Source organism: Haliotis cracherodii, unplaced genomic scaffold (assembly GCF_022045235.1).
Source record: "Haliotis cracherodii isolate W230 unplaced genomic scaffold, xgHalCrac1.p SCAF_10, whole genome shotgun sequence".
Taxonomy (NCBI): Eukaryota; Metazoa; Mollusca; class Gastropoda; order Lepetellida; family Haliotidae; genus Haliotis; species Haliotis cracherodii.
Genome location: NW_027266265.1, coordinates 38,471,887 through 38,494,272, shown reverse-complemented (window position 1 = coordinate 38,494,272; position 22,386 = coordinate 38,471,887). Strand labels below are relative to the sequence as shown.

General features: G+C 42.6%; 1 protein-coding gene across 3 annotated transcripts in view; it reads right to left on the bottom strand.

The window, feature by feature from the left end:
• The window catches only part of LOC139454363 (mitochondrial inner membrane m-AAA protease component paraplegin-like), a 67,958-nt gene that overhangs the window by 26,632 nt on the left and 18,940 nt on the right, over positions 1-22,386 (bottom strand). For all 3 annotated transcript variants that reach the window (XM_071236008.1, XM_071236009.1, XM_071236011.1), the window contains exons 3-4: positions 4,831-4,920; positions 820-977 (exon numbers count right to left, since the gene is read on the bottom strand). In XM_071236008.1, coding sequence (XP_071092109.1) covers positions 820-977; positions 4,831-4,920 — 248 coding nt within the window. The remainder of the gene's footprint in view (positions 1-819; positions 978-4,830; positions 4,921-22,386) is intronic.

Below are 22,386 nucleotides of genomic sequence, written 5' to 3'. Positions count from 1 at the left end.
TATTCCAAATTGTCCAGATCGCCACCCACGAGAATATGTAAAGTCAGAAATGTCCATTTTGCCACCAAAATCGTGTGTCGCTTATGTTTCGCTGGTTGACAGGCCATACTCACAGTTTGAAGTCACAACTTTGACCTCTGACCTCCACAGATGCCATATTTATCAAATGGGATTACATGTACAATAAACAAGCTCGTCTCAAACGTAACGCAGTGTCACTTGGTTAATTGACTTCTCACGAATCAAAGGATGACCATCAGCAGAAGGATTACCACCAGCAGAAGTGTATTGTCTGGGTAAGTGAGACAATTTTGTGTGCATTTCAGTGTTTTGTGTATGAAAATGACCATCCGGTTCCGGAAACTGAATTTCCGTATATACAGGTAAATTTATATAGTAATTATTTCGTTTTGAATGAAAATCGTCCAGGAACCGAAGTTTCCAGATATCTGAAGTCCGTATAAGCAGGGCATGACTGAAGTTGACTTAGTATTCTGTACACGGTTCAATAGTTGACTTAGTATTCTGTACACACGGTTCAATGGTGGACTTAGTATTCTGTACACATGGTTCAATAGTGGACTTAATATTCTGATGTTCATTATTACAAACCTACATGAGGTTGCTATCAATACATGAAAATTTATCGTGAATCGGATTAACTTGCATAAGCTTGGTTCCGAATAATGCTGCTTTGAAAAGTTTTTCAGTTATATCACTGCATGTCACCTTTCTGATACGTGTTATTCTGCGAATCTGTGAATGAGTGCCATCCCAGTGAAATTACTCCAAACAATATAAGCCAGAAAATGGAGTTACCTCCCCTTTGGCAAGCATGTCATGGTAGAACTCGTTCCAGGAGATGTATCTGTAGTAGTTGGTGTCTTGTTCCTGCGTCATACGCATTGCAGTGTACACCGTCACTGCAAGCCAGAACCAGATGAGGAGCCGGGGCAGAGGGGGAAGCTTATCTTTCTCTGCAAGTAGAACCGGTGTTTGAAATAACAAAATCCCAACCAGACAGTCAGGCAGGTGACCCATAAATATTGCCTGCCCACCTTCAAAGTTACTGCCCACATTCAGACATTATGATATTGAAAAATCAAGAGAGCAAAATAAGAGAAGAAATCGCGTCTTGATTCAGTTTAAATAATGCAAACAATTATTTGAGAATCTACAAGGAGTTATGATATAACTGAATACATAAGTTTTCTTAAAATGATTTGCAAGAGAGTCAGGAAAGTGGAGGAAAATTTCATGCAGCCCAACAAAAAAGTTACCAGCCATGGGCAGCCAGTTGTTTCGGACAGTGAGTAAACATAGCAACATTCAGACAAATTTGACAAATTGTTCACAGAAACTGGAGTAAATTGAATGCATAATTATTATCATAACACTTCCAGCAGCAGGTATAACAGAATCTTTACTAGTCCCTAGGGTGAATCAGTGCCATGTAACAGCAACCACATAGGTTAGAATTAATCTTCAGCAACCCATGCTTTTCGTCTAACGGGATCGGGTGATCAGGCTTGCTGACTTGGTTGATGCATGTCTTTGTACCCCAGTTGTTTAGATCAATGCTCAACAAAATTGTTGTCTTTGTCAGGTGTGTGTCTACTGACAATAGTGTTGTCCTTGTCAGGTGTGTCTACTGACAATAGTGTTGTCTTTGTCAGCTGTGTCTACTGACACTAGTGCTGTCCTTGTCAGGTGTGTCTACTGACAATAGTGTTGTCCTTGTCAGGTGTGTCCACTGACAATAGTGCTGTCCTTGTCAGGTGTGCCTACTGACAATAGTGTTGTCTTTGTCAGGTGTGTCCACTGACAATAGTGCTGTCCTTGTCAGGTGTGCCTACTGACAATAGTGTTGTCCTTGTCAGGTGTGCCTACTGACAATAGTGTTGTCCTTGTCAGGTGTGCCTACTGACAAAAGTGTTGTCCTTGTCAGGTGTGCCTACTGACAAAAGTGCTGTCCTTGTCAGGTGTGTCTACTGACAAAAGTGCTGTCCTTGTCAGGTGTGTCTTATATCTGACAAAAATAGTGTTGTACTTTTCAGGTGTGTCTACTGACAACAAAATTGTATTCTTTGTCAGGTGTGTGTCTACTGACAATAGTGTCGTCCTTGTCAGGTGTGTCTACTGACAACAAAATTGTTGTCTTTGTCAGGTGTGTCTACTTACAATAGTGTCGTCCTTGTCAGGTGTGTCTACTGACAACAATAATGTTGTCTTTGTCAGGTCTGTCTACTGACAATTATAGTGCCGTCCTTGTCATGAGTGCTTACTGACAACAATAGTGTTGTTATTGTCAGTTGACGTGTCTCAAAAACCAGTGCAATCCTAGATTTATGTTCCCACTGCCAATAACACCGTAATCCCTTGACAAGTGGACACCTGCCATCAACAGCCACAAAAGGTGTGGTCATTTAACAATCTGGCGTGTTAATTCCCCATCATTGACACCAACAAGCATAACATCAGAGCATGCATCGATCTGCCATGGCCCTACTCTTTAACGTACAAGAATCCTAATGCAAACATGTTTCAATTAGCACGGAGTATTCACATTGTGAGTTCATGTGTGCTGTGCTGGACTTTCCCATTAAAGTGACAATGTCCACCTTTATCACCAAGAGTAAAATGGAAATTGTTCCACCAGCCAGTACACCAGCTTTCTACTCTTTCACATGGAGGCTTTTCTGCTGACCTGACATGACAGAGCTCCAGATGAGCTTTTGGCGTTGTGGGTATTTTACCCATGCATTTTAAAATCATTGGGTATCAGTTATTCTATCTGGGTATTCAAATTTCTGTTACCCACTATTTTTTACACATGTGGGTATTTAAGTTAAATATTTAAAAACACTATTCATCAAGTCCCTGCAAACTGGTGTTGTGTGGGTTCGAGAGCTTTATAGGACTCAAAAATACCACGATACCTTAACAAGGAAGTGTGATGGCGAATGATCATGATGTAACTGTCATCGTGGAGTTTGGCAAGGTTGACGGAATGCCCAATTATAATTTCATAATAAGTTGCTGATTTGCTAATCGAATACTCAGGGTTACTTCACAATATTTTGATGATACATACAAGTTTTATTTTTGTAGCGTATCTGTAATGTTTGTTGAATTTTATTTTACTGCGTATTTCTGATGCATATTTTACGCAGATACGCAGCTTATCTGGAGCTCTGCTTGATATAAGAGAACATATGAAATATGATTAATTTGAAAGCCCATAATAAATTACTTTAACCAAGCTTTGTAATGAAGGTTCATTTCCGAAGATAGTATTATCATTGTTATGTTACGAGAGACGCTGAATGTTGCATCAATGCCACCTCTAACAGATTACCATTCAGGGGAGGGTGTACAGTTGCCATGTTTTGTCTGGGTAAGGACATTCATCTATGAATTTCTGCAGGCCAAGAGCAGGAGAGCTGTCACAAGACAATTACCAGTTTAGAAGAAGTGATTGATCATTGAGAGATAGATACAGCTGCATCATGCTTGAATCCAATCTAAATACAGGTGAACCGAGAGTGTGTACAGTGTTATATGTGGAGAAAGTAGGCACTGTGTAGTACTGGAGAAAGTAGGCACTGTGTAATACTGGAGAAAGTAGCACTGTGTAATACTGGAGAAAGTAGGCACTGTGTAATACTGGAGAAAGTAGGCACTGTGTAATACTGGAGAAAGTAGGCACTGTATAATACTGGAGAAAGTAGGCACTGTGTAATACTGGAGAAAGTAGGCACTGGGTAATACTGGAGAAAGTAGCACTGTGTAGTACTGGAGAAAGTAGGCACAGTGTAGTACTGGAGAAAGTAGGCTCTGTGTAGTACTGGAGAAAGTAGGCACTGTGTAATATAGGAGAAAGTAGGCACTGTGTAGTACTGGAGAAATTAGGCACTGTGTAGTACTGGAGAAATTAGGCACTGTGTAGTACTAGAGAAAGTAGGCACTGTGTAATACTGGAGAAAGTAGGCACTGTGTAGTACTAGAGAAAGTAGGCACTGTGTAATACTGGAGAAAGTAGGCACTGTGTAGTACTGGAGAAAGTAGGCACAGTGTAGTACTGGAGAAAGTAGGCACTGTGTAATACTGGAGAAAGTAGGCACTGTGTAGTACTAGAGAAAGTAGGCACTGTGTAATATTGGAGAAAGTAGGCACTGTGTAGTACTGGAGAAAGTAGCACTGTGTAATACTGGAGAGAGTAGCACTGTGTAATACTGGAGAAAGTAGGCACTGTGTAATACTGGAGAAAGTAGGCACTGTGTAGTACTAGAGAAAGTAGGCACTGTGTAGTACTGGAGAAATTTGGCACTGTGCAGTACTCGAGAAAGTAGGCACTGTGTAGTACTGGAGAAAGTAGCACTGTGTAGTACTGGAGAAAGTAGGCACTGTGTAGTACTGGAGAAAGTAGCACTGTAGTACTGGAGAAAGTAAGTACTGTGTAGTACTGGAGAAAGTAGGCACTGTGTAATACTTGAGAAAGTAGGCACTGTGTAATACTGGAGAAAGTAGGCACTGTGTAGTACTGGAGAAAGTAGGCACTGTGTAGTACTGGAGAAAGTAGGCACTGTGTAGTACTGGAGAAAGTAAGCACTGTGTAGTACTGGAGAAAGTAGGCACTGTGTAATACTGGAGAAAGTAGGCACTGTGTAGTACTGGAGAAAGTAGGTACTGTTATAAGGGGACAAAGTAGGCATCGTGTGATATGGGAAGAATGTAGGCACTATGTAATACGGGAAAAAAATGTAGGCACTGTGTACATGGGAAGAATGTAGGCACTGTTTAAGATGGGAATAAATTAGGCTATCTCACCATTTTTCTTGTCCTTATCGTCCTTGTCATCTTTGTCACCATCTTGTTGCTGTTGACGACCGGAGGAGGTGCTGAAGTGGCGGGCCCCTCCTGACAAGAAAAGGGAGAGTCTTAGACAATCACATCAGCATTCTGCCAAGATTTATACCTGTATGAGTTCACAATATCTATCTTCTACATCTCTGCAGACCGGTGAAATAGTGATGTAGGTTTCATGTTCAATTTTGAAAGACAGAAATCCCTGTTAGACATCCCAGAAATTCTTCCTTTGGGGATGAATACTGTTGAGCAATTCTACACATACACATGTGACAATTCCCAACATGATTTGCTAATTCGGAAATTTAGTCCAGTCAATTTCTCACGGCCATTACTTTCGGTTTAATGTTGTTTCACCGTACATGCTTTGCAGCAAGATCATGACAGTGGACAAAAACAATGGACAATGTGTTACTGTGTGAGTGCGCGAGTGTGCAAATTAGAAAGTGAGCAATGAGCAAGTATAGTTTGACGCTGCTTTTAGCAATATTCCAGCAATGTCAGAGACACTAGAAATGGGGTTTCACAAATTGGGGTATCGAACCCAGATCTTTGGCGAAACAAGGCTTTAACCACAAGGTCACCCTACTGCCCCAGACTAAATAATGTTTTAACCATCTCAGCGTTTGTTGTGTCTTGCAATTTACCAGTCATCTTAACCTTCCGAAACACACTCATTCTGTATCTTGACAACACAGGTTTGTCTCCTTCAAATTCCTCCACATAGATGCCTCCAAAATGCTTGTAAATGCAATACACTCGTGTGGGCTGTTGTCTCCACACATTTGTGAAGAGGGAGATTGGAAGGAGCATGATATTCTACCATGACATTGATGAATGCTTGATTCTGATTGGTTAAAAAGAGGTTTCCTTTTTGCTACGGAAACCCCTTTCAAATACATTAAGCCTTTTCACAAAAAAAACATGCGTATGAATACATAGATAGCCTACATATCAATTCATAGAAAATGGCTGCTGATCGAATACCCACATATAAACTGTAAAACATATCTATATTTCCTCGAATACACGCTAGGTCTCTAATACCAGCCAGGTCTCTAATACACGATTGGAAGGAGCATGATAATAGACTGGGAATTCAAGGGGAAAGCAAAAAACAGAAGTTTAGAACTTCATTTTTATCACATTACCACAACAGTATGCTTCAAGTTCTTGAAGACAAACAGCCAAGCCGAAGATCAGCCTATATACTGGCTAGAGATTTATACCCTGGATCCATTGGCCCAAATAGTTCTGTTTTTAAGTCCAGTTGTTGATTTCAAGCAAATAAGCAAGAGAAATTCTGCACCAAATTAATTATTAGAGGGATGGAGACGGTGATGTCACATCCAAAACGAGGCGGTGGAAGGGCCCAAGGTACTTCTCATAATAGAATGGAGAGATTATCCACAGAATGTCACCAACAACTTTTTGCCTTGAGAGTACTTAAATGGCCTGTTTGTCTCTTAAACTTGACAAACAACCAGTGTAAACACATGTGCAGTAATTGTCAGCATTGGTCTTATAGTGGCAATCAAAATACCGTATTTCCCCTATTAGACGATCGGGCATCCATAAACTTGCCTGAAGCAGATGACCTGTCTTATAGAGACCTGGCATCTATTCTCTTTAATGCTGACACAGTGGCAACTGACTACCTTTCCAAATCCCAAACTCTAGTCATACAAAGGATACATTTGCAGGAAACAGCCATTATAAATCCCCAACATATCACAATATAAAATAGTACACTGTTAACTGAAGACCTTGCTTCTATTCCTGGTCAGAGCGTTGGACCTGGCATCACTTAGAAGCTGGGGTGTTTGGGCTGGCTGGCGCCTAATAGAGGAAATACGGTACTTAACTAAAGCGCCTTCAACATGAAAACCATATTTTGGAACAAATTTTATTTTGTTTGTTTCACGTCTAGGTGAGTAAGGTGGACAGTGGTGATCAATAAAGCAGCCCACAAAACCTGGCCAGGCCACATCAATGCGTTATGAACCTATAACAAATCAATATAAAACACATCTGCACAAGGGTTCAAGCATGCCCGACACAAACAACCACTAACAGAGCATCATCCAGGATCATCAGGACTTACATGGACCCAGCTGGGTCTGCATGTCACGTGTAAGTGGGTGATTGAGTGGATGGTGTGTTAGCAAGTGAGTGAAAGGGTGAGTAAATGAATGGATGAGTGAATGGTGTGTAGTGAGTAATGGTGTGTAGTGAGTGATGGTGTGTAGAGAGTAATGGTGTGTAGTGAGTGATGGTGTGTAGAGAGTAATGGTGTGTAGTGAGTGATGGTGTGTAGTGAGTGATGGTGTGTAGAGAGTGATGGTGTGTAGTGAGTGATGGTGTGTAGAGAGTAATGGTGTGTAGTGAGTGATGGTGTGTAGAGAGTAATGGTGTGTAGTGAGTGGTGGTGTGTAGAGAGTAATGGTGTGTAGAGAGTAATGGTGTGTAGTGAGTGATGGTGTGTAGTGAGTGGTGGTGTGTAGAGAGTAATGGTGTGTAGAGAGTGATGGTGTGTAGTGAGTGATGGTGTGTAGAGAGTAATGGTGTGTAGTGAGTGATGGTGTGTAGTGAGTGATGGTGTGTAGTGAGTGATGGTGTGTAGTGAGTGATGGTGTGTAGAGAGTAATGGTGTGTAGTGAGTGATGGTGTGTAGAGAGTAATGGTGTGTAGTGAGTGATGGTGTGTAGTGAGTGATGGTGTGTAGTGAGTGATGGTGTGTAGAGAGTGATGGTGTGTAGTGAGTGGTGGTGTGTAGAGAGTAATGGTGTGTAGAGAGTGATAGTGTGTAGTGAGTAATGGTGTGTAGTGAGTGATGGTGTGTAGTGAGTGATGGTGTGTAGTGAGTGATGGTGTGTAGTGAGTTATGGTGTGTATTGAGTGATGGTGTGTAGTGAGTAATGGTGTATAGTGAGTGATGGTGTGTAGTGAGTGATGGTGTATAGTGAGTGATGGTGTGTTGTGAGTGATGGTGTGTAGTGAGTAATGGTGTGTAGAGAGTGATGGTGTGTAGTGAGTAATGGTGTGTAGAGAGTGATGGTGTGTAGTGAGTGATGGTGTGTTGTGAGTGATGGTGTGTAGTGAGTGATGGTGTGTAGTGAGTGATGGTGTTTAGTGAGTAATGGTGTGTAGTGAGTGATGGTGTGTAGTGAGTGTAGAGAGTGATGGTGTGTAGTGAGTGATGGTGTGTAGTGAGTGATGGTGTGTAGTGAGTGATGGTGTGTAGTGAGTGATGGTGTGTAGTGAGTAATGGTGTATAGTGAGTGATGGTGTATAGTGAGTGATAGTGTGTAGTGAGTGATAGTGTATAGTGAGTGATAGTGTGTAGTGAGTGATGGTGTATAGTGAGTAATGGTGTATAGTGAGTGATGGTGTATAGTGAGTGATAGTGTGTAGTGAGTGATGGTGTGTAGAGAGTGATGGTGTGTAGTGAGTGATGGTGTGTACAGAGTGATGGTGTGTAGTGAGTGATGGTGTGTAGAGAGTGATGGTGTGTAGAGAGTGATGGTGTGTAGTGAGTGATGGTGTGTTGTGAGTATTGTTGTGTTAGTGAGATGGAGGGTTTGTCAGATCTTCACAGAGGTAATGTATCACAGTCAAAGATCGGATTTTAGTGCGATCATATTCTATTCCAGAATTTCCAACGGGGTCCGAATTAAAAGTATTCCAAATATTGAGTATTTTATGTTTTTTTGTTTCTTGTTTTATACCGCACTCAAAAATAATCCAGCTGTAGCCTGAAAGTAATCTGTCTGGACCAGACAATCCAGTGATTGATATTGTTGGCAACAATCAGCACCATTGGGATCAGTGTTAGATGACAGTCAATCAACCAAGTCACCGGACCTGACCACCTGGGCCCACTTGCACAAAGCGATCTTAGCGCAACGACCATTGTAAGTTAATGTTAAAGTATGGGAGTTACGGTCATGACTTAGCGCTAAGATCGCTTTGTGCAAGTGGGCCCAGATCCATTTGGTAACCTTCTACAACCAGTATAGGCTGCTATAGGGACATAACTGAGAACGGAAGAACCCTACCGGGGGATAAATTATATGTGTTGCCACATTCTAATTTAAAAGCCTCAATTCATGCAAAAGGGTACAAACACTAAAGTTAACAAATAGCTGGTAGCGGCCTGTCCTACTATCTGCTATTATAGATATGCACTTTAAGTAAAACTCAAGCACTCTACAAGGATTGTCAAGGCCTCTTTGGAGGTCGCTAACACCCATAAAAATACAAACTCAGCATTTTGTCACTGAAGCCTTGTAAATCTATACAAGCACATTTCAATGTCTGTGAGAAGCTTGGCAGATGTGTACCATGTCGATCAGAAGGATGTTTTTATTATTTATCTTCATACTTGTGCTTCTCATAACACACTCTTGTGACACGTGGGTCAAAAAGTAAACAGGGATCTCAAACCAAAAGAATGGCAGCAATACAAATACCGTATTCGACGTAATAAGCGCCCTGCTCTAATAAGCGCCCACGGCGATATTTGCTAATAAATTGGCTAGTGAACAATTCCAATTCCTTCCGATTGATCAATGTACACAAGACTTATTTATTCGTGTATAGTACACACTCGTATGTTATATGCACCCTTAATTATGGGCAATTAAATTCTTGAAAAATATATCTGTCATGTGTAATACACACAGACTTTTTTTGGTATCATTTCAGGATGTCAGCATAAACCATGAAATGTATCTTTCAACTCTGTTGTTTTTCACCAAAATTTTATTCTAATAAGAGCCCACTATTTCTCATTTTGAGAGCGCCCTGGGCGCTTATTATGTCGAATACAGTACCACTTTTATTACTGGCCTTTATGTTGTAACATAAAATCCTTGGATGACTATTGAATGTATACCCAGCAGCCTTCAAAGTTCACGCTAGTACCCTAGCCAGAGACAACTTAATTGTATGTATGGAAAAGTAGAAATCCAATGATGATAGCTCTCATTGAACAGGAGCACTTGAGGACTCTAATTTTGAACCAGTTTTCAACACTTGAATTTTCCTATAAATTGGAACTGAATAAAACTGACAGAAAATGTAAACATAATGAACATTTTTGGCAGTTAGAGCTGGCCACCACCAAACTCTGAGGACCAGTGAAATAAGATTTACACAAGTCCCCTGGACTAGACTCAACTAAAAAAACATCCATTTCATGCAAGCTTCTCAGGACTTTATCTGGGATTCTAAACAAAGTGCCGTTGGCAGGCAAATCGGCAAAAAAACATCATTTTGTACAAAACTGGGATTTTAAAAAATTAAATTCAGACTTGAACATTGTATTCAATGCAATAATGAAATGGTAAGGATTAAAGCCTTGTTCCCTCAATTGGCCCAGTTATCAGTGAAATGCAAGTCATCTCTGCAGAGCCATGTCATTAGTTAATATAACTTCAAAAACATCATTTTGGAAAGTTTTAATTCCAATTTAGGAATTGTTTCTGACATTTGCTGCAGACCTGGCGCTGAATGTCCTTAAAGGTTTAATTTATTCCCTATCAGTAATACTACACCAAACAAGTTAAGGGTCCAATGATATGTTGATCAATATTCTATGAAAATGTCTTGGGTGCAAAGTCTCACATGTGATCTTGCAATGTAAACAAATGGAACCACACTGATGGACAAAAATGTTTGTTTGTTTCTTTGTTTGTTTCTTTGTTCTTTAACGCCACACTCAGCAATAGTCCAGCTCTATGATAGCGGTTTGTAAATAATTGAGTCTGGACCAGCCAATCCAATGATTGACATCATGAGCATCGATCCACACAATTGGGATACAATGACATGCACCAACCAAGTCACCGAGTCCAACCACCCAATCCCGTTAGTCGCCTCTTATGACAAGCGTAGTCCCTTTTTATGGCAAGCATGGGTTGCTGAAGACCTATAATTCTGACCAGGATCTTCAAAGGTGACAAAAATGTACAACATTTGGGCTTCAGGCTTGTGATTAAGTCACAGACCTATTAAAAGTTCAAGTTTGAGTTTTTTAGTTTCTTGCCAAATACTGCACTCGGCAATATTCAAGCTAAAAAACAGTGACATGCAAATTATCCAGTAAGGCCCAGACAATCAAGTGATTGATATTATAAGCAGGGAAACACTGAGGATGGAAGTCACCTTGTAGACAAACAGGCTGCTGACACCTATTTTAACCTGTGATACCCACAGGGTAGTAATAGCGTACTTTGTCAACATACTCATATGACCAGTACTTCCTCAAACTCATGACAATAATTCAACTGATTACAACTACCGTATTCGACATAATAAACGCCCAGGGCGCTCTTAAAAATAGAAATAGGGGCTCTTTTTAGTAGATGGTGAGAAAAAAAACAGTGTTGACAGATCGTAAATTTCGTGTTTTATGCTGACAGCCTGAAATGATACCAAAAAAAGTCTGCGTATTAAACATGACAGATATATTTTTCTAGAATTTAATTGCCCGTAATTAAGGGTGCATATACGCGAATAAATAAGTCTTGTATACATTGATCAATCGGAAGGGGTGCCAATTGGGATTGTTCACCAGCCAATATATTAGCAAAAATCGCCGTGGGCACTTATTAGAGCGGGGCACTTATTACGTCGAATACGGTATACCTTTGCATCCTCTCACCAAAACTAGATCATTGGCTAAATAAGTGGAGGTAAACACAATCCAACGCTAATTCCATTGTGTTCCAAAGGTGTTGAAATATTACTCTTCAGAGTCATGAGGTGAGGTGAAATTGGGTTTAACGTCGCGTCCAAAATTATTGCACTTATATACCAATGTGCATGCATGTGTGTGTATGTGGCTGCTTGTACTAGTCCGGACTAATGTCGACTTATAGTGCTAGCTCACTGAGATACAATGCCGCAGTTTAACATGAATACCCCACTCAGACACAGTATACTGACTCCGAGCCAGCCAGTCCTTGTTTTAGCCCCTTAATGCAGAGCGCCAGACAGGGTAACAACAAGTACCATCTTTTAACGTCTTTCGGTATGACCAGGCCGGGGATCGAACCCTGGACCTTCTGCTCTCCAGGCGTACGCTCTACCACTAGACCACAGAGGCAGGTCGGGGTCATGAGCTGCAAGCTGGTGTGTAATGAGTAATATCATTGCACCCACACTGGACAATACAAGTCTGATAGTATGTAACATGGTGAATTTCACAGCCTGAGCACCTGATCTCGTTACTATGGAAACATCATCTTGGATATGACATTATTCCTAGCTAATCTGATACATAGTTCCAGCTGATGTAACTGACATCAAATAAATCTTTGAACATTGAATATACCGTATTCGACGTAATAAGCGCCCCGCTCTAATAAGCGCCCACGGCGACATTTGCTAAGATATTGGCTATTGAACAATCCCAATCAGCACCCCTTCCGAGTGATCAATGTACACAAGACTTATTTATTCGCATATAATATGCACTCGTGTGTTTTATGCACCCTTAATTATGGGCATTATGGGCAATTCTGGAAAAATATATCTGTCATACATAAACATTTCAGGCTGTCAGCATAAACCACGAAATTTATCTTTCAACTCTGTTTTTTCCACTAAAATAACATTCTAATAAGAGCCCCCTATTTCTAATTTTGAGAGCGCCGTGGGCGCTTATAACTTCGAATACGGTTATCAGAATCTGAAGAAAGTTGCATTAAATAAATCAAACAAAAGCTTGAAATATCAAATACTTAAACACGTAAAATAACACAGGATATGTTTAGTACAGATCAAATCTAAATATGTATATTAAAAAATAACAGGTTTTTTATATGAAGGAGCAAACAGCAAGCCATAAAAATATAAAGCTGTTCTCTTCAAAAACTTTGAAGGATCAACTGGAAAATCATTATTTACTCAGAGACTATGGCTAATGGGAAATTCAAACGAAAAAACAGCACAAAAAGATAATAATCCAGATACATGAAACATGTAATTGATAACACAAGACGCCGTACAAAATCAGGCAACTTGTTTTTGATGAACGCAAAAGTACAAACCGGTGTCAGAGTTTCCATGGAAACAGCAGATGAATTGATTTCATAAGATGGCAATTAAAGTATATACTGACTGAAAAACTGATACCTCAATGAAACACAAGAAAACAGCATTACCCAGCATTAGAAATTGGCACTAGTCCTATAGTCCTTACAAAAAGCCCAATAGTTAAGGTATCCTAAGGACGAGTAGAAATCTGCCATTATTAAGAGTTTTGCATTATTAAGAGTGTTATTATAAGGACTAGTGTACTGAAACAGTTAGTTTCTACTGCTGTTATCACTATCCACTGCCATGGGGAACATTAGACTTTTGCTTGTTCATTTAGTAGTGAATGGTAACTTTTAAAAAAAAGAGTACTATAATAAAGCCTTAAGAAGAGATCGGCACTCGGGTCCCTAAATGTGAAAGTAATACACACAAAAGTCCCCTTCTCTGGAACAAATAATTCATGGCACTTTGCAGACACAATACACTTTTAAAATAACATGGATCAAGGGCCGTAACTGTGTATGCTCAAAATCTAAGAACATATAGCATTGGAAGTACCTCTTGAAAAAAGTAAGTATAGGACCAATTTTTGTCAAAAAAAAGTGTCTCATAGTTACACTTGCAACTTTTCATTCATGTACCTACAGTAGTTTCTGAGAAAACTTGTCTCCATTTTAGACACCATGCACAAAGTTGAAAAGGGCTATAAGTCTGTAAAAAAATATTTTACAGAACCAAGTTTCGAACTCAGTCCTGACAAGTATCACTTAGATAAGCATGCAAACTCGTCGTTCATGTCAGATTAGTAGTTTCTGAGTAAACTTGTCTCCATTTCCGACACTATGCACGAAGTTGAAAAGCATGGAGCAAGGGCAATAAGTCTGTAAAAAAATAATTTACAGAACCAAGTTTCGCACTCAGTCCTGACAAGTATCACTTAGATAAGCATGCAAACTCGTCGTTCATGTCAGATAAGTAGTTTCTGAGTAAACTTGTCTCCATTTCCGACACAATGCACGAAGTTGAAAAGCATGGAGCAAGAGCAATAAGTCTGTAAAAAAATATTTTACAGAACCAAGTTTCGCACTCAGTCCTGACAAGTATCACTAAGATAAGCATGCAAACTCGTCGTTCGTGTCAGATTAGTAGTTTCTGAGTAAACTTGTCTCCATTTCCGACACTATGCACGAAGTTGAAAAGCATGGAGCAAGGGCAATAAGTCTGTAAAAAAATAATTTACAGAACCAAGTTTCGCACTCAGTCCTGACAAGTATCACTTAGATAAGCATGAAAACTCGTCGTTCGTGTCAGATTAGTAGTTTCTGATAAAACTTGTCCCCATTGCAGACACCATGCACTGAGTTGAAAAGCACGAAGCAAGGGCTATAACTCTGTCGAAAATGACTTTAAGACACTAATTTTCGAACTCATTTAAGATCATGACCAGTAATGACAATGTGTAAATTTTCATTTCTCTAACTTAAATAGTTTTTGAGAACATGTGTCCCCAGTTTGAGAAACGGATGGATGGACAAACTCAGTTCCAATATCCCCCCACCCCCGCCCACTTTAGGACGGAGGATAATAAATGCCAATGGAACACTACAATTGATAAATTTTATCGTGAAAATAGTAGAACTATATTATTTTTTTATTTCACTGCAAACCGAAACGTTGTGGAATAAAGAATAATACATCCTATTAAAAAGGTAAGTAAACTACAAGAAGTTTTAAGAAAAAAGTAGCCCCCGACCTTTATATTGATATCATCTTCAACATGAAGAAGATTTCAATATGTGCACATGATTTTATAAAGCCAATTGATAATTTTGTTGTTGACTTCTACAGTCTGCATTTAGCCAAGTGGTCATGGTGGTTAATAGTGTTCAACACAAAGGGGAGTCCTGGGGTCCTTGAGTTTATCTCCCATATTTAATTCTTCAGAACTAAATAACATTCTTTGAAATATTCTTCCAACTGACATTAAGATGAATGAGGGGTAACACTCCTGGTTATCGATTTACAGCTTGTATCAGGAAATTCAAGTTATATGTTTTACGGACAGATCAGCTTCCCCTATTTGTTAACATACATTGATCATCTAATCATAGATACATGTCTGCCATGTGAACCTATGACACTCCATCTATCATTTTTGATGCTCGTTCCTAAGAGTGAGCGAGTTGTGCGAACGAATGAGTTGGGTTTTGCGCTGCTTTTAACAGTATTCCAACAACATCAGAGTCGGGAACACCAGAATTGGACTTCACACGTTGTACCCATGTGGGGAATCGATTCAACCTCGGACCTTCAGTGTGACGAGCAAACACTTTAACCACTAGGCTAGCCAACCACCCCTTTAAATAGAAAGCCTGTTCTTGTACCACAATTCACCAACTACTAAATATCTGGCTTTCTATCACTAGTTTAGAATCCAGCATTCAGATTTTTATGCCAGAGATGTAGACTCATTGATAGGCCTTGATTTATTCAATGATCACACACCGTCAAAGAAAATATTTATCTGTAAGCACTGTTTTCTCTACCTTTTTCCCAGTAGATATTAAATAAACATTGTTTGGGCTTAGGAAACCGTTTTGCATGCAGTTCCTAGATTATTAAAAGTATGTTTGGCAAATATAGTTTAAGGAAATAACCACTAAAACCCGATGTTGTGAACTGTTTTGACATTTTTGCAAGAACTTCTCCATGTTCCAGTTGAGTGTGAGTGACTGAGTGAGTATGGTTTTACACCTCTTTTAGCAATATTCAAGTGATATCACGACAGGGAACACCAGAAATGGACTTCAATAGCAATTTTTTGAAAATCGTCAAAGAATTATAACATGGGTAGGGTTTATTGTATCAGGTACACAATGGAGATGCATCAGTGAGTCCTGACAACCCCAGCAACATCAGCTTGACTTACTGCTCCTTGTGGTGAAACTTGTGGAAACTTGTGGAAACTTAAAATAGCACTAAGGACTCTTTACTTTCGCTTTTACAAAAGTGTTCACACTTCTTTTGTCATGGTAAAATGGAGATAAGCCTACTGTGCTTAACTTAGAGGAATTAAACCTGTACACTCAATCCCTGCTCCCTCCACCCCCCATCAATGCTCTCCCCACCCCCATCCCCTGTTCCCTCCACCCTATCCCCTGCTCCAACCACCCTCATCACTGCTCCCTCCACCCCCATCACCTGGTCCCTCCACCCCCATCCCCTGTTCCCTCCACCCCTATCACTGCTCCCACCACCCCCATCCCCTGCTCCCTCCACCCCCATCACCTGGTCCCTCCACCCCCATCTCCTGGTCCCTCCACCACTATCACTGCTCCCTCCACCCCCATCACGCTCCCTCCACCCCCATCTCCTGGTCCCTCCACCCCCATCTCCTGCTCCCTCCACCCCTATCACTGCTCCCACCACCCCCATCCCCTGATCCCTCCACCCCTATCACTGCTCCCTCCACCCCCATCCCCTGCTCCCTCCACCCCTTTCACTGCTCCAACCACCCCCATCCCTTGCTCCCTCCATCCCTATCACTGCTTCCACCACCCCTATCACTGCTCCCTCCACTCACTGCTCCCACCAGCCCCATCACTGCTCCCTCCACCCCTATCACTGCTCCCTTCACCCCTATCACTGCTCCAACCACCCCCATCCCCTGCTCCCTCCACCCCTTTCACTGCTCCAACCACCCCCATCCCTTGCTCCCTCCATCCCTATCACTGCTTCCACCACCCCCATCACTGCTCCCTCCACCCCTATCACTGCTCCCTTCACCCCTATCACTGCTCCCACCAGCCCCATCACTGCTTCCACCACCCCTATCACTGCTCCCTCAACCCCTATCACTGCTCCCTCCACTCACTGCTCCCACCAGCCCCATCACTGCTCCCTCCACCCCTATCACTGCTCCCTCCACCCCTATCACTGCTCCAACCACCCCCATTCCTTGCTCCCTCCATCCCTATCACTGCTTCCACCACCCCTATCACTGCTCCAACCACTCACTGCTCCCACCAGCCCCATCACTGCTCCCTCCATCCCTATCACTGCTTCCACCACCCCTATCACTGCTCCAACCACTCACTGCTCCCACCAGCCCCATCACTGCTTCCACCACCCCTATCACTGCTCCCTCAACCCCTATCACTGCTCCCTCCACTCACTGCTCCCACCAGCCCCATCACTGCTCCCTCCACCCCTATCACTGCTCCCTCCACCCCTATCACTGCTCCAACCACCCCCATTCCTTGCTCCCTCCATCCCTATCACTGCTTCCACCACCCCTATCACTGCTCCAACCACTCACTGCTCCCACCAGCCCCATCACTGCTCCCTCCACCCCTATCACTGCTCCCTCCACCCCTATCACTGCTCCCACCACCCCCATTCCTTGCTCCCTCCATCCCTATCACTGCTTCCACCACCCCTATCACTGCTCCCTCAACCCCTATCACTGCTCCCTCCACTCACTGCTCCCACCAGCCCCATCACTGCTCCCTCCACCCCTATCACTGCTCCCTTCACCCCTATCACTGCTCCCACCAGCCCCATCACTGCTTCCACCACCCCTATCACTGCTCCCTCAACCCCTATCACTGCTCCCTCCACTCACTGCTCCCACCAGCCCCATCACTGCTCCCTCCACCCCTATCACTGCTCCCTCCACCCCTATCACTGCTCCAACCACCCCCATTCCTTGCTCCCTCCATCCCTATCACTGCTTCCACCACCCCTATCACTGCTCCCTCCACTCACTGCTCCCACCAGCCCCATCACTGCTCCCTCCACCCCTATCACTGCTCCCTCCACCCCTATCACTGCTCCAACCACCCCCATTCCTTGCTCCCTCCATCCCTATCACTGCTTCCACCACCCCTATCACTGCTCCCTCCACTCACTGCTCCCACCAGCCCCATCACTGCTCCCTCCACCCCTATCACTGCTCCCTTCACCCCTATCACTGCTCCAACCACCCCCATTCCTTGCTCCCACCAGCCCCATCACTGCTTCCACCACCCCTATCACTGCTCCCTCAACCCCTATCACTGCTCCCTCCACTCACTGCTCCCACCAGCCCCATCACTGCTCCCTCCACCCCTATCACTGCTCCCTCCACCCCTATCACTGCTCCAACCACCCCCATTCCTTGCTCCCTCCATCCCTATCACTGCTTCCACCACCCCTATCACTGCTCCCTCCACTCACTGCTCCCACCAGCCCCATCACTGCTCCCTCCACCCCTATCACTGCTCCCTCCACCCCATCACTGCTCCCACCAGCCCCATCACTGCTTCCACCACCCCTATCACTGCTCCAACCACCCCATCACTGCTCCCTCCATCCCTATCACTGCTCCCACCACCCCTATCACTGCTTCCACCACCCCTATCACTGCTCCAACCACCCCATCACTGCTCCCTCCATCCCTATCACTGCTCCCACCAGCCCCATCACTGCTTCCACCAGCCCCATCACTGCTCCCTCCACCCTTATCACTGCTCCCTCCACCCCTATCACTGCTCCAACCACCCCCATCCCTTGCTCCTTCCATCCCTATCACTGCTTCCACCACCCCTATCACTGCTCCCGCCACCCCATCACTGCTCCCTCCATCCCCATCACTGCTCCCTCCATCCCTATCACTGCTCCCTCCACCCCATCACTGCTCCAACCACCCCCATCCCTTGCTCCCTCCATCCCTATCACTGCTTCCACCACCCCTATCACTGCTCCCTCCACACCCATCACTGCTCAAACAATTATTTTCTACAGCTGTAATTATCAAGGATGTCTGCTGGCTTGACATTCTGTTTTCTGTGAAACTCAAGCTGTTGTGTTACAACATATTCATCAAATTAGAAAACTGATTCATTTCAAACTTATCTCAGGTATCTTACTGTTCATGGCAAGGGAATGAATGCTGCACCCAAACCATCTGCCATAATCGTCCAGACTAACATCTAGTCTCATCTAGTCTAACATATGGTACAGAAAAAACAGTTGTTCAGTTATCTTAATATAAATATCATAAAAGGGAGCCCAGTGACTCTCTTCATTTTCCTGATACTGCAGTAATCTAGACTTGCCAAACATTATAGACTTGCATGGGCTGTATTTGATATATATCTGTATCAGGGTCTGTGAGACAGACTAATCATCGTCCTGTGGTCCTGTTTCCAGATGATATTACACTGAAGGAACATCACTGCACATTTGTTTTGTTTGTTGATTAACGCCTCACGCAGCAATATTCCAGCCAATTGTCTGCAGTCAGTAAATAATCAAATCTGGTCACTTCAATCGAGTGATCGACGTCATGAGCATCATCTACAACTGTGATATGATGACATGCAGCGAGCAAGTCTGCTGGCCCGACCACCCGATCCTGTTAGTCGCCTCTCACGACAAGCATGGATAGCTGAAAACCAAGGGAAATGTGCAAGAAACCTACCAGTAGTTTAACCAAATAGTAGCCCCGACCTTTATAATGATATTATCTTCAACATGAAGAAGATTCTAATATGTACACATGATTTTAAAAAGCCAATTGATAATTTTGTTGTTGACTTCAACAGTTTGCATTTAGCCAAGGCGGTTTATAAATAGTGTTCGACACAAAGGGTGATCCTGGGGTCCTTGAGTTTATCTCCCATAACTGAATCTTGAGAACTCCTAAGTAACGTTAGAGAGTGAATGAGAGATTGAGGGTGGTTTTACACTGCTTTTAGCTATATTCAAGCTCTATCGGGGCAGGGAACACCATAAATGAGCTTCACAGATTGTACCTATGTGGGGGACCCGTGAAGATTCCGGGGTAGAATACGTCTTCAGTAACCCATGCTTGCCTTAAAAGGTGACTATGCTTGTCATCAAAGGCAACTAACGGGATCAGGTGGTCATGCTCGCTGACTTGGTTGATGCATGTCACCAATTGCGTGGATCGATGCTCAGTGATATTAATCTCTGGATTGTCTGGTCCAGACTCGATGATTATTTACAGACCTCCGTCATATAGCTGGAATATTGCTGAGAGCAGCGTTAAACAACAAACCAACCAACCAACGACCAACCTATGTGGGGAATCGAACTCGGGTCTTCGGCACAACGAACAAACACTTTCACCACAAGGCTACACCACCACCCTTTAACATGAGTGTTTTGCACATTCACCATGTTTTGATTCAAACAGTAAGATAAAGCTATTCAGATTAATAAAACAGAACTCTAAAAAGTGGACTCTTAACAAGCAGACTCCCAACTTGAAGCAATTCTGCTTGGGGGATTGTAACGATGTCTGCGTGTCATTTACTAGCATATATAGATTTCCTTGTAGCTCCAGCACTTCAACAAACAATGGTGGAACCCGACCTGCACTGTGTATTTCCAGTTTCACTCACACAGTAAGCCATGCCAGACACTCCAGCTCAAGTCCCAATATTTTAACAAATCATCATAAATATACATGGGAGGACATTTCAATATTTTAGTAGCACAGAAGGTAGTAGTGTATCTGTGAGAAGTGAGGTGTGCAGAGTTCCCACAGCCAGACAAGATGCAGTCCATACAAACTGCAGCCACAACCTTGAACTATTTTCCTCACTAGGTCGAGACAGGCTTAGCTGAAATCATTGTCAACATACACCTACTGATCAGTGTTTGTAAATAGGGATCATATCAAAACACTCAGGGATGTAATGATGTGTAATCAGCAAGGCATTGACAACAGCAGAATTGAATCGATCAAACACTAGTGTTCATTATAAACCAAAGTGGCAGATGATATTGGTGATTAGATAGAGAATCTAACCCGAGTGTCTTTTGATATCAAATATATCAACATGAGTTGATAAAAGTGGAAAAATTCCGAGGCTTGCGATCAAAGCAGATCAAAGCATTGTGATGTAATTTCATTGCTTTCTTGATCTCATCCAAGCGATATCTCCTGTGGGAGCCAGTTTTGGATGATAATATATATTTGTTCATTTATAATTATTCACTAGGGATACAGTCTCCAATAATACTTTTCTTCCATAGTAAGTGAGAATAGGTTTATTTTAAGGAGGGTGGGGAAGGGGGTTGGAAGCCAGGCGAGTGCAGGATGGATGGACGGGAGGGTGGTGGGTTTGGGAGACGGTAGCCCCAACCTTCATAATGATATTATCTTCAACATGAAGAAGATTTTAATACATACACATGATTTTAAAAAGCCAATTGATAATTTTATTGACTTCCACAGTTTGCATTTAGCCAAGGTGGTTTATAAATAGTGTTCAACGCAAAGGGTGATCCTGGGGTCCTTGAGTTTATCTCCTATAACTGAATCCTGAGAACTCCTAAGTAACGTTAGTGAGTGAATGAGAGATTGAGTGTGGTTTTACACTGCTTTTAGCAATATTCAAATCTGCAATAATACTTTTCTTCCATAGTGAGTGAGAATAGGTTTATTTTAAGGAGGGTGGGGAAGGGGGTTGGATGCCAGGTGAGTGCAGGATGGATGGACGGGAGGGTGGTGGGTTAGGGAGACGGTAGCCTTGCTCCAAGACTGTACTGAAAGAAAAATCCATGGATGTGTAGTTATTCTATCCTCCTACTAGACAAGTCTAAAAGGGCTTAAGTCTCTTGTTCTTATTATTAATAAAATGTGGAACGTATGATTAAAACTAATAATTATTGCCTTAGAGACAATATGTCTAGGAGAGGGATGTGGAGGAGGACAAGGGAAAGAAGAGGAGAGAAGAGGATGGGTGAGGGGGGGTTTGATACAGGGGGAGAAGACGAAAATAAAGATGTGGAGACAGGGAGAGAGAAATGAGGGGAGGGGGATGAAGAGGAAGTGAGAAGGAGGGGAGGGAGAAGGAGGGGAGGGAGAAGGAGGGGAGGAAGAAAGAGAGGGGGGAACATGTGACACACTGTTAGAGTACAATGAGATCATACATCAACCCAAGGATCTCACAAGTTAGGTGGGGCACTGTAGGAGTTGAATAACACTTCTGAAGTTATTAAGACTCATTATACAAGCTGAGGATCATACAAATGCATCAGCAGTATTAAACACTGAAGTGATTCCTCACTGTCAGATCAGGAATATAGACTTGTTAGGAAAGCCCTGATATATTCACACAGTGTGTGCACCCCAGGCTATGTCTCCTCCTGCAGAGTTCTACATGCATGAAAATACATTATTTTCAGGCCTGAGATTGAAAACGTTACATCAAAGTCATGTCATCAACGACATCATGATTTTAACGTGAGTCTCCTGGAAGGTCAAATGCGGCACTGTGTAGACAGGCATGATTGATACATTCTGGTGAAGAAACCAAATATTATGACTTCATGTACAAACCATGAGTTTCAATAAGGAAGGTATGGACCAACAGTCACACTGAGGAATGCATGGACCAACAGCCACACTGAGGAATGCATGGACCAACAGTTACACTGAGGAATGCATGGACCAAC